The following is a 15,306-nucleotide window of genomic DNA, read 5'->3' as shown; positions in this document are numbered from 1 at the left end:
GAGGGAGGGAGATGCAAGAGGGAAGAGATATGGGAACATATGTATATGTATAACTGATTCACTTTGTTGTAAAGCAGAAACTAACACACCATTGTAAAACAGTTATACTCCAATAAAGATGTTAAAAAAAAAATCTTCTAAACAAAGCTACAAGGTAGGCGTTACTTTCTTTTTACAGATGAGGACACTGAGGCTTAGAGATGCAAAAAGCTACTCAAGGACCCTTAGTAGGTGTCCAGGATGAGAGCCATACACAGATCTGACTCTGAAGACCCGGTGGCCATTTCTTTTGGGGCTGGTTGGTGGCTTTCCCCAACCACGGCCCCAAGCTGAGTCCCTTATTAGGACTCCATGCAGACCCGTCCCAGGGAAGAAGAAACAAGGTGAATAGGCCATTGGGCAGTCTCCCTTCTTGTGGGAAATTTGTGGGAGCCCCAAACTCCCTGGAAGCTGCCTAACATGGCCTACTTTGGTTGTCTTTGGTTTATCTTTCTGGGTAAGGAGCAGGTGGTGAGGGAGCAAATAGTGACAACATGGCAGGGATTTTCGGGGCACAGAGGTATCCTAGGCAAGGTACACTCAGCAGAGAGGCAGAGCTTCCGGGGGAAACCTGGAACACAGGAAGATGTCAGAGCAGCGGCGGACATGGGGTATGTAAAGCACCTCTGGGAGGTTTAGGCAAGTGGGACCATCTTTCCAATACATAGGCTATTATGTCCTCCAATCACCTTGCAAGTTAGGTTCCAAAACCTCTTTTGGAAGATGAGAACACTGAGACCCAGAGGGGCAAGGAGACCTATCAGATGCCCCACAGGTAGTAAGGGCAGGAACTAAGGTTCTAGCTGCTTCCATCTGCCTCTAACTTGAAATTGTGCTTTTCACTTCCTGCCTCTTGTAGGCTTTTATTAATACTCAGATAGTTCATGGAAAAGCCATCATCACCATCAGATGCTTCTAGGACTTTATGGAAGAGTGGGTTGGGAACCACTGCGGGCCATTCAGGCAGCTCCGATATTTTCCAAGCAAAACCTCAGTATGTATAGTTAATGACTATTTTGGAATCAGAATAACAGGGAATTCCCATTAAAAAAAGTAGCAGGGATTATCATAAATTCCTTCTACGGGGTAAAGTCATTCATATATTTATTATATATGAATACATATAATAAATATATACTATTCCTAGAGCAGCTGTCAACCAGACCCTGGGCTTGCTCCTGGTAATACAAGGACCTCAGGAAGCTCCTGGAAGTAACGAGGAAGAAGAAGAATTCCAAAACTGTGTGGTCAGAGGTATTCCTGGAAGAATGACAGGTACGGAGGCACAAAGCAGGGGTGACGTGCTCACATTATCGGGAGAAGTAATGAAAGTCTCCCCAAAACACAACGCTTGACACTAAGCCAGGATGTTGGGGGAAGGCGTGACTCCCCCAGGAAACTGTAGAGTTCCACCGAGCTGGACCAGGAGCGGGCAGGTCAGAGATACAGAGAGGCTGGGACCCGAGTGCCAGGTACATCAGGCTGAGGAGTCTGAAGTTTTTTTTTTTTTTTTTCGGAGCTATTAAGCATGGAGGTGGTGTGGCCAGACGGGCTAATAACTTCACAAAACCAAGGAGGCAAATGGAGCATGTTTCCTCATGTATCTAAGCCTGTTGGGGCAAGTGAGGCACACATTGAATTGGAGGGAGCTGTGTGATAGGGGCTGGACCTAACTGAAACTCAAAGAGCAGACTGGTGTCTCGGTGACATGGAGGCTTGATTAAACGCAAAGGGCTCGGGGAGAAAAACTGCTCTTTCCCTGAGTGGCACCACACTGCATGCCCTCTACTCTGTTTCTAGGCTTGGGGTTTTTTAAGGGGCTGGTATTCAGACATGTCTTTTCACTAAAACTAACGTGCATTGGGTTTTGGGAGCAGTATTTAGGTGGGATATGGTGGTTTCAAGGTACTGGCAGAGTGGGGTAGAGAAATGGACATGGATCAGAAAGAAAGTTCACTAGGAAAAAGGGGAGCAGGGGCGGGGGACGATAAGAAGGGACCAGAAAGACTCCCAACTGGGGAATCCAGAAGCTCAAATTAGGAAGGAGCAAGAAAGGCTCGTCTTGCCCCTCTAGCCATTCAATGTTTGAATCCCTACTCCCTGCCTCCGCCCCATGATCTTTCTGACGGGTGGTCTCCAAGGCTCTGCTAGCATAGCTCCAGTGACAGGGAGCTCACTCTCTTAGGTGCCAGAGTTCCACCCTTGAGCAGCTCTGACTGTCAATAGGTCACCCTCACTCGGAGTTAGAGCTGGCTTTCCTGTAGTGCCACCCACTGGTCTTGGTTCCAAGAGTTGGCTGATACAGAGCAGTATAATCCCCCTTCCATTTAATGGCTCTGTGGATGCCCATCTCCATATTTATGGTTTCCTTTCTCCAGGCCAAACATCTCCAGGCCCTTTAGCTGCCCCTCATGGGACGGGGTTTCAAACTCTATTATTAATTTCATCTTGAAACATGCCCGATTGTCTTTATGTCTCTCACAGTATGGGGTCCACAACTGATAACAATGGTCCAGATAAGGTCATTTAGCCTCACAACAGCTCTGTTAGGACCAGAGCTGGGATTCTTGAGGGTCAGCATGACTTCAAAGCCCATGCTCTTTCCACCCATTGTTGAATGAGATCAACAGTGACTAAACGCCCCAGTTCTTTTTACATAAGCTGTGGCAAAGTCACATGTCCCATTGCTCAAGAGTCTGCACTGGCTCCCCAGGCTGCCTGGATTATGTGGAGGGTGCCTTCTGAGTGCCAGCTGAAGGCCTTAAATATGGTTCTGAGCCCAGCAGTGGCACAGAGCTGAGGATTTTCCTTTGTGTCTCAGATTTCTAGGAGTCCCACTAGCAGATGGGGTCCGGGTATATAGTGGGCCCTCTGGGTTCTCTGCGAGCCCACGATAACTGGTCTTTTCTACCATGTGCTGCCCATGGGCTGGACCCTTATACACTCCAAAGGCTTTGGCCAGCCCTTCTTCTGACCCTCTAAAGCTTCTCGACCACTTTCAAATTGGGTGGACAACTCTCTTCCTAAAACCAAGAACTGCCCCCTGCTTGACCAGGTATAATGAAGTCTTTGGCTGGAGACTTTTTCCATAAAACACCTGAGACTCTGAATCCCTTGGACACCGTAGTTTGCATGATTCAACTCATTTCCACTCATGGGGCCAGACCTTCATGCAGATTGGCACCCCCTGCTTGGCCCCATCATTTCTGCCTCATGCCCCCTTCCTTCCCTGACCCACTGAGGAGATCCCCAGCAAAGCCATACAGGTTGGGACACGTAACCAGAAGGGCGGCTCCCTTCCTCGGACTGCAGACATAGCGTCAACATAAAGCCGGTCATGGGAACCCAGCAGAAGGGAGGAGATATACTTACACTTACAGGTTGACTTTTTGGCACATCATAAACACCTTCCTTCTTTTGGCTGGTGGGAACCTATGGAAAAACCAAATGTGACACAGTCAAAACACTCTGGTGCTACGCTTTCAAAGAACCAAGCAACCAGGCTTCCCCTCCAACGGCTAAGTATGTGTGAGCACAGCCCCTGAGGGGCCCAACTTCCAGAAGAAGGGGCTGCTGGGATCATGAAAGCTGTGGGCGAGGCTCCTTCTCTCGGGAAAACTGGAGGAGGAGAGGGAGGATGTGAATCATTCCACAAGGGTCTGCCAAGGGGCTCCTCATAGAACCACAGAATAGGAGGCAAAATGCAGAGACCTCAGAGATCACGAGGTGGAAAAAATAATCCTCATCTCACCGAAGACAAAAATGAGGCCCAGGGAGGTGCTAGGAGTTGCCTAAAGTGACTAAAAACAGTTTGCAGTGGAGCTTGAACTAGTCCATGCTGATTTGAGATCCAGGCTCTTTAAAATACAGTAAATATCAAGGTCCTAGGACAAAGTACAGCTTCTGTTGGGATCATGTACAAACCATCTGATAATCACCAAAGGTTTCTACTCAAGAAAAGGGCCCATCAATGGCAGGAAAAGCACGAGCGAGAATCCAGAAAATCTCTGATGGTTTTTAACACTTATCTTTAACTTCTTCCTCCTTCTCTTCTCTTCCTCATCCATCTGGTCTTATTGGGCCATGTGGTAACTATCAAGCCCTAAGCAGGTCACTTAGCTCCTCTGAGCTTCACTATTATAAACTGGAGCTACTGACTCTGCTACTCGCTCAGGTTATTGAGAGGATCAAAGAGAAAAGAGAGTAAATAATCAAAAACTATTAGGTACCATCATACTGTAAAGTGTTAGAATGATAATTTCCTTTACCATTGATACATTATGTAAATATGTATCTAAATACACATGAATAACTGTGAATGCGTGAGATACTTTTCAAATCAGTCAATCAGGGGCCTTGCTCTGAAACACTCCAGTTGGAAAGCAATCACTAGTTCATCCTCAGCAACTAGCAAAGCTTAACTCAAACCTCCATGGGAGGCATCAGCCAGCAGTGGTTTTCTAAATGTCTGATAACCTGTCTTTCTTTCCATCAGACAGAGAGCCCCTTAAAAGCAGGCACAGTGCCTAACAGCCAGTAGGCATTCGGTAGGTGTCTGCTGGGTAAGTGTACCATCGAGGATTGTAGAGAATAGTGAAGAGAAAGACAAAGTATCTTTTAGGCTGGGACCAGCTAACCACACCATTCTTCTTAGATAAGTAAGAATTTGAGCTTATTCCTTGAGTCCCTTTGTCATTTTCACTCTCATTTACCTTAAAATCCTTACAATAACCCTAAGAAGTTGTTATCGTAATCTCCACTTTACATAGTAGAGAGTGAGGCTCAGAGTCCTTACGGAAATTTGCCCAAAGCTTCAAAGCTGGTAAGTGATCAGATTCAAATGTAGCTCATTCTGGCTACCGAACAAGACATTTATCACTAACAGTATGAGCTAACACTGCTAGGGCACTTTCTATGTGCCAGGCATCACGCTAGACATTTGTGTTTACATACATTCTCATGTAATCCTTGGGACAAGTCTTATCAGGTGAGGAAGACAATTATCCCCATGCTGCAGAGGAGGAAAAGGAGCCCTGGAAGGGGTCCCTCAGTCCGTGAACGGAGAGCCAGGAGCTTAAGCCTGGGCGGTCTGCCTTTGAACTGCTACAGCATATACAGCTGCAGCCCACCCCTGTCCCCACTATTCCCACAGCAGTTTCAGGTGCCTCTTTTCCTCTGACATCACATTCTACACTCCCAGAAGCTCGTGCACATTCTTGCGAAAAACGTGACTCTGAGAGAGCATGGCTGCTCAAAAGATGTGCTTTCAGAGGCGCTTCTGCAAACCTTAGTTTGCTGGTAGTCCATGAAGAATGTAATTTCTTTGCTCCTGATAACTGAGTCCGTCTAAAAGGAATACTCTAAGAATGCCTACAGAGTCCTTGTTAACGAGGGCCAATAAATTACCAGCCCTCACTTTTATTTTTCCTAGCTCACCCTTGCCTGAGCAAAACGAACAGTGTTTTTCTGTTCCCCTTAATTCACTGCTCACTATGGGCACTTAGCAAGTTGAACCACAGCTGACTCTCAATTATGCCTGCAAATGGAGGAGAAGGTAGTGGGATGGCGAAACCCAAACTGTGCGTAATTGAAAAAAGCTTTCCTGCTTGGTTGTCCCATGGGTGAGATACCAATCTGCCTGTTTTTCCTTTAAGATTTATTTCTGCCGGGACATCTTCTTGGGAGACTCGTCTGACTCTCTAGGACTTATTTGAGCCTTCCTCTGTACTCTTGTAACATCTGGTGCATCCTTTCATTAAGAAATAAGTTACCAAGGACCTATTAAGTGTCATGCACTGTGCCTTTGCCCAGGACAATGGTGGTGAACAAGATGAATACGGCCCCTGATTTATCGGCGCTCCTTGACTTGCTGGGGGGAGATAGGAAAGTCATCAGGCTATTGAAGGAGGGTGTAAAATGTGCTTTATCTTATAAAGGAGTTGTCAAACCACATTGCGGCTTCCTGGTCACTCTGAATTCCGACTGATCTATAAGCTTGCTGAGGGCAGGGCGGTTATATTATTATCCTTGTTTCCTCATCTGTAAATGGTGGTTAAACAAGAAACTTCTAAGCATCAAACATGTACCACATGTGTGCTGAGGACAGAACACTAGCAGAAGTGCTAAAAGGATGAAGGCCAGAAAGTGCCTGGGTCCTGATTCTCATCTCCCCCTAGCTGGTCCATCCCGTCTGTAGACCATTTCAGTAACATGATGGTATGTAGAGTGATAACAGTCCTGGACCAAAAGGAGGCAGGAGGTCTGGTTCCTAATCCTGGCTCTGCCACAGGCTGTGTGACCCTGGAGAGGTCACTTTGTCCTCTGAACCTCAGTTTCCTCATCTGGTTGTCATGAGTATCCAAGGAGTTACCTACAAACGCCTTGAAGGTGGGGACCAGGCTGTGGTTACTATTACATCCTCATGTGCCTGGCACAGGCTAGGTGCTCCATACATAATTACTTTTTGAATGAACAAATGAAATTAGTCTAAAAGCTATACATTAAGGACCATCCATACAGAAGACACTTTTAGTGCAGCAACATATTAACAGGATGGAGAGACAGGTTAAGAGCTGGGTGGCATAGGATTAGAGACATCATTTTAAAATAACAATATGTGACATCTTGGGTGATTTAAAATGATTTTTGAATGAACAAACTTAGAGAATGTGCCCTTGGTGAGCTGCGATCTCGCTTATGCTGGAAGCTTGTTAATGTATGAAAGAACACTGGGTTTAGAATCAGAGGCTCTGGCCTTGGGCCCATCTCTTAAGTATGAAGGACTTGAATTTCTTACATTTAAAATGATAGTCATGGGGCTTCCCTGGTGGCGCAGCGGTTGCGCGTCCGCCTGCCGATGCAGGGGAACCGGGTTTGCGCCCCGGTTTGGGAGGATCCCACATTCCGCGGAGCGGCTGGGCCCGTGAGCCATGGCCGCTGAACCTGCGCGTCCGGAGCCTGTCCTCCGCAATGGGAGAGGCCACAGCAGAGGGAGGCCCGCATACCACAAAAAAAAAATAAAAAATAAAAAATAAAATGATAGTCATTGCAACTGTTCTCATCTCACAGAGTTACTGGAAGGGTCAAAATTAAGTGATGGGTAAAAACACTTTGTACTGTGAGGCTCTGTGTTGTTTTAAAAAGACAACTGATACTTTTTTCTGAGGCATGCAAATAGAAAGACAATTATTATTATTAATCCGGTTTGGAGAATGAGACTACTGAGCCTCAAAGAGAGGTGACAATTTACTCAAGGGTCTTTCCCTCCCTTGTGTTGGAGTTACAAATAGCAAAGTCAAGGGAGGCTGCAGCTTTCCGCTGCGCTCTCTGACAAGATGAGGCGAGCAAGTCATGTTCTGCTTCACTTAATACATCATCATAAGACATCTCGAGCAGCAGCTGATATTGATGGCATTCGGAAGTAAAAGGAACTGACATTTACACAGAACCTACTATGTACCAAGTGCTGTCCTGGTTGCTTTACATCTTCACACCACTTCTAGAAGCAGAGACTACAGTACCCCTATTTTGTAGCCCAGGAAATTGAGATACAAAAGTGAGATACCTCACCTGAGGCCACAAAACAGTTAAAAACTTAGGCCCTCATTCCCGAAAACAGAGGATAAATAAAATCAAATCTGAGACTACCCTGATCAAGCTGAAGTATAAGAAACATTGCAGTCTACTCAGGAGGAATAGATATGGAACACCCGTAGGCCCTAAAAAAAACCTAAGGCTCCCAATAGCAGCTCCCTAAGAGCCCAGCCTTACCTTTAGGCCCAAGAGCTTATCTCTTGTTAAGCAAACTGAGGCCCAGGGGACTGGCGAGGCAAGAGAGGAGGATGACCAGAGGCCTTTCCAAAAGAGGGCGATAAAATATTCATTCCCTTAGATGGTACCTTCCTATTAATGATGGACAGATGGAAAGATCCTGGGCATCAGAACTGTTAAAACAAGTGCGATTTTTAGATAGTGACTCGAAACCTACACAGAATCTACTTGTAAAACTCAACATCAAGGACATTCTAAGCTGAAAAGAGCCTTGGATTTATTTTGCGTACAGAGGTCAGAGAGACCTGGCTATGAGTGGGGGGTTCTACCTCTTGCTAGCTCTGTGACCCTGGGCAAGATACCTTATCTTTGCGAGGCTCACTTTCCTCATCTGTAAAGTGGGAATAATGATATAAGGTACTTGGGGCTGCTGTGAGACATAATAAGATACTGCATGTAAGCGCCCGTTCACAGGGACCTGGCTCTATAACTGTTACCAACCCCCCACCACACACACACCATTTCCAAGAGTCTTGTTGCTCTGTAAAGCAAGCCAGCATGCTCCTCTAACAGTCCTATGATGAAGCACTAGTTGCAAAGAACAGAAAAGGGCCATGCCTGAGAGACTCTTCCATCTTATTTGCTCATTTTACAGATGAGTAAACTGAGGCCCAGAGAAAGAAAGAAATTGACAAGGTGGCTTAATTGCTGTGGATTCAGTGTGAGACTGGGATGAAGGCTCTTCTTTACAGTCTCCACGTGATCTTGTTTCATTTTCATGCCAACATGTGATTTAGGGAGAACTTCTTCCCCTATTTTATCGTTGGGGAAACTGAGTCTCAGAGAGGGCAAGTGTCTTGCCCATTACCCCTCAGCCAAATGTAGATGGTGACAGAGCCAGAACTATACCCCAGCTCCCTGCTTCCGAAACCGGTTCTTCCCAGTACACTAGGCTGCCCCCGCAGAGTCCCCCGCAGGGCACAATGCGAGCCCTGCCAACTGTAGTTAACTCTGAAATCAGGAACCTCTTATATTGAAAAGCCTAATTTTATCTTCAAAGGTGCTCCCTCTTCATAGGATGTCTGGTTAGTGGTTTCCTCTGGCCTCATACTGTAACTGAGCAGGACCCTGTGGAGTCTTCCCTGGACAGACTCCTCCCCCATATCCTCTGAAAGTACCTGGATAATAGGATCTGATATACATCTCCTGAGCTGTTTTGCAGATGCTAAAACCTCCACCAAATTGAAGAAATTAACTACTTGATGACCATGAACATGTAGCCCCGAGACCCACTGATGCCTAAGGATTGATACTGTGACACCACCTTGTTACCACATGATTAATCAATCAGAGAATTGTGCACGAGCTGATCACATCCCTGCCACTCCCCTCCCTCACCTGGCCTTTAAAAATGCTTTCCTGAAACCCATTGGGAAGTTCAGGTGTTCTGAGCACCAGCTGCCCTGGACTCCTTGCTTGGTACCTGCCATAAACTTGGCACTTTCCTTCACCACAACCTAGTGTCAGCAGATTGTCTTTACTGCGTGGGTGAGCGGATCCAAGTTTGGTTCGGTAACAATACTGAGACACTGCAAGGTTGTACCTTAAAATCCGATACTGAGGACAGATATGCAACTTTTCTGGTTAAAGATAGAAACTTCGTAAGCAACGATTTTAAACAAAGACTCAAAGCGCAACCTCACACTTGAATCCAACCCAGATGGATCCAGTGGACAGAAACAGATTATTACTCCATAGGGCTGGTTAAACTGAGTTGTTGGTAGAGCTAACATTATATTTTGGTCATTTAGAGTTCTGTGCATTTGATGGAAATTGAAAATCTGTTTTACTTTTGTTACATAAGTAATGCACGCCCAAGGCAGAATAACAGACCACACAACTAAGTAAATTAAGGAAATTAAAATCACTTATTTAAATACATTAACATTTTTCCTGCTTCTGTAATGTTTATATTTCAAATAGGACTAAAATTATAATTAGTGAAAAACTGGAGGTCGTCATATTTGTTTGATGTGCGCTGTGCTGTAATTACTCAGACTCTTTGATGGAAAAGCAGAGGGGAAGCAGCATGAGTCCCGCCTTCACACACCTGCCTGGGTTTGATCCCGGCTCTAAACAGCTGTACAGCCCTGAGGAAGCTACTCAACCTCTCTGAGCCTCAGTTTCCCCTTGAGAAAGTGGGATTAAAATACCTATTTTATAGTATATTTCGGAGAATTAATGAGGTAAAAAGTGTGTTCAGCAGACTTGTGGTTGCCAAAGGAAGGGAGCTGGGGGAGGGAAGGATTGGGAGTTTGGGGTTAGCAGATGCAAACTATTATATAGAGAATGGATAAACAACAAGTTCCTACTGTAGAGCACAGGGAACTATATTCAATATCCTGTGATAAACCATAATAGAAAAGAATATGAAGAAGAAAGTATATATATGTATAATTGAATCATCTTGCTGTACAGTAGAAATTAACACCACATTGTGAATCAATTATCCTCCAATAAAATGAATTTTTTAAAAAAAGTGTGTTCAGGGTTCTTCACATAAGCAGACATTTAAGAATATTACTTTACCTTCCCTTCAGAAGGGGTAAAACTTTAGCTAGACTTTCTTTTATTCAGTTAATATTCCCAGTGTTGTCTCCAAATAGCATTTTTGAATTTGGCCTTCATTTTCATTAGCGCAGTTGACTTTTTAAAGAAATGCAACAGCACATTCTTTTGAGAGATGAAGGACCCTATTATATTCCAGACAACAACCCTCCAATGGATTACTTTAGTAAAATGGAATGTTTGATTTCTGAGTCAACTGAAAATAGTTAAGCTCCATTAAAAATTAAAACGCTGTACCCGGTTGGCCATTAACCATGTCTACAATCAGGCATGAAAACCACTGGCAAACGGCAGGGAAGTGGGAACCAATTCATGTGAAGGTATTTTAACGAGCCCAGAATGACCAGAAGAGCGACGTGGAGTATGTGAGTGAGGAGAGAGCCCATGGCTGCTCAGCCCCTTGTGTGCATTTACTGGTGGTGGTGCAAAGGTAGGAGAGGAAAGCGGTTTTATACCTGATAAATGTTTTCTTCCATTTCGGGATCACGGATTGGCTCGTGTCCAGCCTCAAACACAATGTACTATGAGGAGTGGCCAGAGAGGAAAAGTCAGAGGGGAAATGAAAGAGGAAAAAAAAAAGCATTTGGAATTCAGGATACAAATCGCAGTGAGCATTAAAGACACAGGCACAGGAGAAAACACCTTAAAGAGACAACTGAATTACTGACATTCCAAATGGCCCGACACATTCCTGCCTCGTCTAAGGAAAACTGTGTCCAATGGTCAGCCCTTTAAGCCATGTCTGCATAAGCCCTCTGCAGACCTCTCTGGAGATATAACCTCTTCATTCAGTGGCATTTATCTCGGCAGTGTCTGCGTGTGCTGGCACTGCCGAGTGGGAATGATATCTCCTGGGATCCCAACTTTGCAAACCCTTTGCTCCCTAAGGCCCAGGGTCATATGCCAATTCTGACTTTGCTCAGAAGCCCCAAACTCCCTCATCTCATAAATATCACTTTACTTTACATTCTCAGTTTTAAATACCGAAATCAACTTTTCCATGTACATGTTTCAGACTCTAAAGGACTGGGCCATTTCAAAAAGGGCAATGCTCGCCACTCTCCCAGCCCACGAACCAGGGGCTGAGCTCATAGTATAGACAAATCCATGCCTCTGGCATTCTAAAGCAAGGCCTGCCGTCCAGCGCACCTTTGACTTTTGTTTGCCATCTATGTCAGATACTTCTTCTCCTTCAAGTTGTTCAGACTCTATTACCTTTTTATCCATATTATTTTCTTTTTGTCATAGTAGTAGCAGCTTTCTGGGTGAAACTCTTCATTTATGTAGAATGCATGTGTGACACACATATATATAACCCATGTGTGCCCCAGTTAGAAATGGAAGTTTCAGATTGTCTTTTATGTCCCACAAGTCAAATGTTTGGCTTCGTTCTCTCCTTGGGAATAAGCACAGAGCGGGAGAGCCCTCCTCTTCTGCATCTGTTTAAGCAGAGCATATACTTGAACCCAAGAGAGGCCATCTCTACCCACACTTAGGCTGCAACCTTGAAGAGAGCACCGAGAAAGCTACAGGCAGGCCTGTCTCTGGGTTCTCCCTTCCCCCACTCACAACAGCCCCTATGCCATGAGCCAGGGAGTCAGGGGGCAGCCTAGCCAATTGGGGGCCCGAGAGACTTCTCCTCACAGCCTTTCTCAAGCTCACAAACCGTCCTTTGGGTTTGTGTTCAAATGTCGCCAAAATGTCAGTCCCCATCTCTGGTTCTTAACTCACTGAAGCCACCTCATTATTCAGAGTCTCTCTAATGAACTCAGAATATTCAAGAGACTCTTGCAAACATTCAGCTCTGGGATCAAACTTTTACAGATTGTGGAGAGGGCTGAGGCAGGGCAAGAAGGGAGAAGTCTATTTCCAAATCCCATGCTATTGATGCCGGCCAAACTTCTGTTAGTTTTTATGGAAATTCGCTCCTGGAGGGGTTGGCAGCCCTCACCCTCAGAAATAATCCTGGTCCCTCTCCAGGCTCTGCAGCCAGCGGATCCTTCAGGTCTCTGACAAAATGTCTATACCACAGGCCTGGCCATTCCTGACCCTCGACCCCAACTAGTTTCAGAAATTACCTGGTATACAGGATCTTCAACATCCTCTTCCAGAATTGTCTACCGCAGAGTGAGGGAAGGGAGGATGCAAAGCAGAGGATATAAAGCGAGAGATGTGAGACGGTATTCAGAAATTACAGGACAGTGAAGAAACCAGCTCTGGGTAGGAGAGGCTGGCGGGTCATTAAGGCAGAAAACAGGCAGAAAAAAATGAAAACCCTGGTGATATTTTACCATTGCACAATCATCTCCAAATCTAATTCCACCCACTGCTAACAACAGCAAGCGCAGTTAGGTTTCCTTAGGTCTCCTCCCCTGAAATCTTCCCCTGGTTTCAAGACTTCACTTTCTCCAACACGTCTAGAATCTCAGTGAATAAAGCGCTCATGTCTAGTGGCTTTGCTTTCAGTCATTTACACGGGAACATTTCATCTTTGTTTATTTCTACTTGGCAGCAGGAGGAGAAGCCTTGACTGTCAGTTTTCACATCTGTTTATTTTAAGCCCCTGTTGTCTCAGGACAAATTCACAGGTATACCTGATACACAGCTTGTTCGCATTGCTTATCCTTTTGTGCCTTTTTTTCCAATTCTTCTCTTTGCTTCAATTCATAAATAAGTTGAAAGAGATCTCTCAAGTCCAGAATAACGGGTTCAGCCTGGAGTAAAAGGTGGTAAAGCACGTTAATCAAAGGACGGTTACTAAGCTGCAGTGACCAATTTTTGTTTTTGCTGGCTACAACCGCAGCCCTTCCTTTTCCTATTAAACTGCAAGCATTCCATCTTTAATTAATTCTACCTTGTTACATTGGTTTAGCAAAATTGCATCTAAGCTAAAGTTCATTTCTTCAACTAATTATATTTGCAAATTCATAACAATCATATAACCATAAAAGGCACTGCTTTTATTTCTTAGAAATTTCAAATTCAATAAAGTTAGGGTAGGCTTTATGCAAAATAGCTATTTGTTTCTTCTTATTTTCTTTTTAAATGAGGCTATGAACACAAGGAAACTTATTTGTATAGTGTGCCTCCGTCCAGCTTAATCAGAAAGAAAACAGTTAGTCATTACGAAATACCCATTAGAAAAAACAACAACACAACTGGAAGGGCGTGAGCGTACTTCTTTGCTCCGAGGCTGTTCATCGTTTCTAGATGGGAAGCTAAGTGTCAGCATTGCTGAGTCACATGGCACAGTGGGCCTCCGAAGACCAACAGTGCGGCTGTGCTGTCCCAGAAAAGGTACAAGGAAAGGCGTCCTCTTCGGATTGGCATACTCACCGCCTGGGCTGTTTTTATGGCCACAAATCTGTGATTCCCTTCCTTTCCACAAACGTATCCGAAGGCCCGGTGATCTGTGATGTCCTTGGCGATGTAGGAAATTTCGTGAACAGCATGATGTTGCTGAAGGGCCTGTGAGAAGCAAAAAGAAGAGCCTATTACAGGGGAATTTCCCTCCGAGCTGTTGATCAATAAGAGATGTGTTTCCGCTACATGTGAACAAGCCCGCAGGGCTCTGGAAAAGCTGTTTGGTCCAGATGGAAGGAAGAAGAGCTGTGCCTGCCCTTGAGAAATGGAGGCTTCCTTCCATGGTCTTGGTGCTGTGACCAGAAAGATAAACAGGATTGTTCAGATGCTGAAAGAGCATCTGGCTCTTTTTTCTGCTTGCCAGGACCGGTCAGCCTCACTCAGTGGTGAAGGCTCCTGCTACATCTTTCTTCATGATGCAGCCCAGTCTAAGTTCTGGATTGATATTTAGTACATTTACATATCCAGGGCCTCTGCTTGCCCTGCTGGAAGATGTACATTGCACAACGACAGGGGGTGCCCTTCGCATTCAGAGAACCACAGACGTGCATAGTTATAACGATTTTCCAAGAGGTGGCGATAGAGTGACTTGAGGATGAACACCCTTCTTTGTTTTGCCCAAGGTCACCACACCTCTGAGGCTTTTCATGGGTTGGTCCCCGTGTCCGCAATGCCTGTTCTTTTATCCACCTGCCTGAATCCTATTCCTCTTGCAAAGCCTATTTGAAATAGCACCACCTCTGTGAAACCCCCTGATCAAGGCTTGCCTTCCCTTTCCCTGCAGATGTGATTCCTCCCGCTTCTGTGTTTCCCTAGAGCTTTAGTCTACAGCGATATTGAAACTCCTGATGGATTCCTCACACACAGCTGCCTTGGCTCCTGCTTTCGTAGATCTTCCTTCTCTGATCTATTTGCCTAAATCCCAGGCTTCCCCACCAGACTCTGTCTTCTTCACCTTTGCCATCCTAATACCTTGCACTGTGCCTGACCCACAGTTGCTGAACTAAAGTAAATTGGGATTGCTGATCAGTAATTCAAGAATCTTTTGATATTGACCTTTCTGCCTTTATTATCTAAACTTCAACAAATAATACTCACCATCCTGTTAAGTGATGGTGATCTTTATGGCCATTTTTCTATATTAAATGTTCCTAAAGCAATCCTCATTAAACAGTCCTCTGTATGTATCTGTGCATTATACGATGTGTTTCAAGTCCTTACAAAGGACCTTTTCATTATCCGGGGTGTTAAGAAGCTTGAATTCTAGCCACTATATGTGAACACAAGGCACTCACTGTACCTCTCTGGATCTCCGTGTATTCCTCTATTAAAGAAGAACTCTGAACCAGATCAATGGCTCCTAACCCAAAGCTCTGGATCTACTGGTGTCATTAAAAGTAATAAAAAGAGGGCTTCCCTGGTGGCGCAGTGGTTGAGAGTCCGCCTGCCGATGCAGGGGACACGGGTTCGTGCCCCGGTCTGGGAAGATCCCACATGCCGCGGAGC

General features: G+C 45.2%; 1 protein-coding gene across 2 annotated transcripts in view; it reads right to left on the bottom strand.

Annotated features, from left to right (window-relative positions):
- The window catches only part of DAB1 (DAB adaptor protein 1), a 294,648-nt gene that overhangs the window by 59,507 nt on the left and 219,835 nt on the right, over positions 1-15,306 (bottom strand). For both annotated transcript variants that reach the window (XM_028488109.2, XM_055083962.1), the window contains exons 4-6: positions 13,774-13,905; positions 13,032-13,151; positions 3,412-3,471 (exon numbers count right to left, since the gene is read on the bottom strand). In XM_028488109.2, coding sequence (XP_028343910.1) covers positions 3,412-3,471; positions 13,032-13,151; positions 13,774-13,905 — 312 coding nt within the window. The remainder of the gene's footprint in view (positions 1-3,411; positions 3,472-13,031; positions 13,152-13,773; positions 13,906-15,306) is intronic.

This window comes from Physeter macrocephalus, chromosome 4 (assembly GCF_002837175.3).
Source record: "Physeter macrocephalus isolate SW-GA chromosome 4, ASM283717v5, whole genome shotgun sequence".
Taxonomy (NCBI): domain Eukaryota; kingdom Metazoa; phylum Chordata; class Mammalia; order Artiodactyla; family Physeteridae; genus Physeter; species Physeter macrocephalus.
This window is presented reverse-complemented; position numbering and strand designations above follow the sequence as displayed.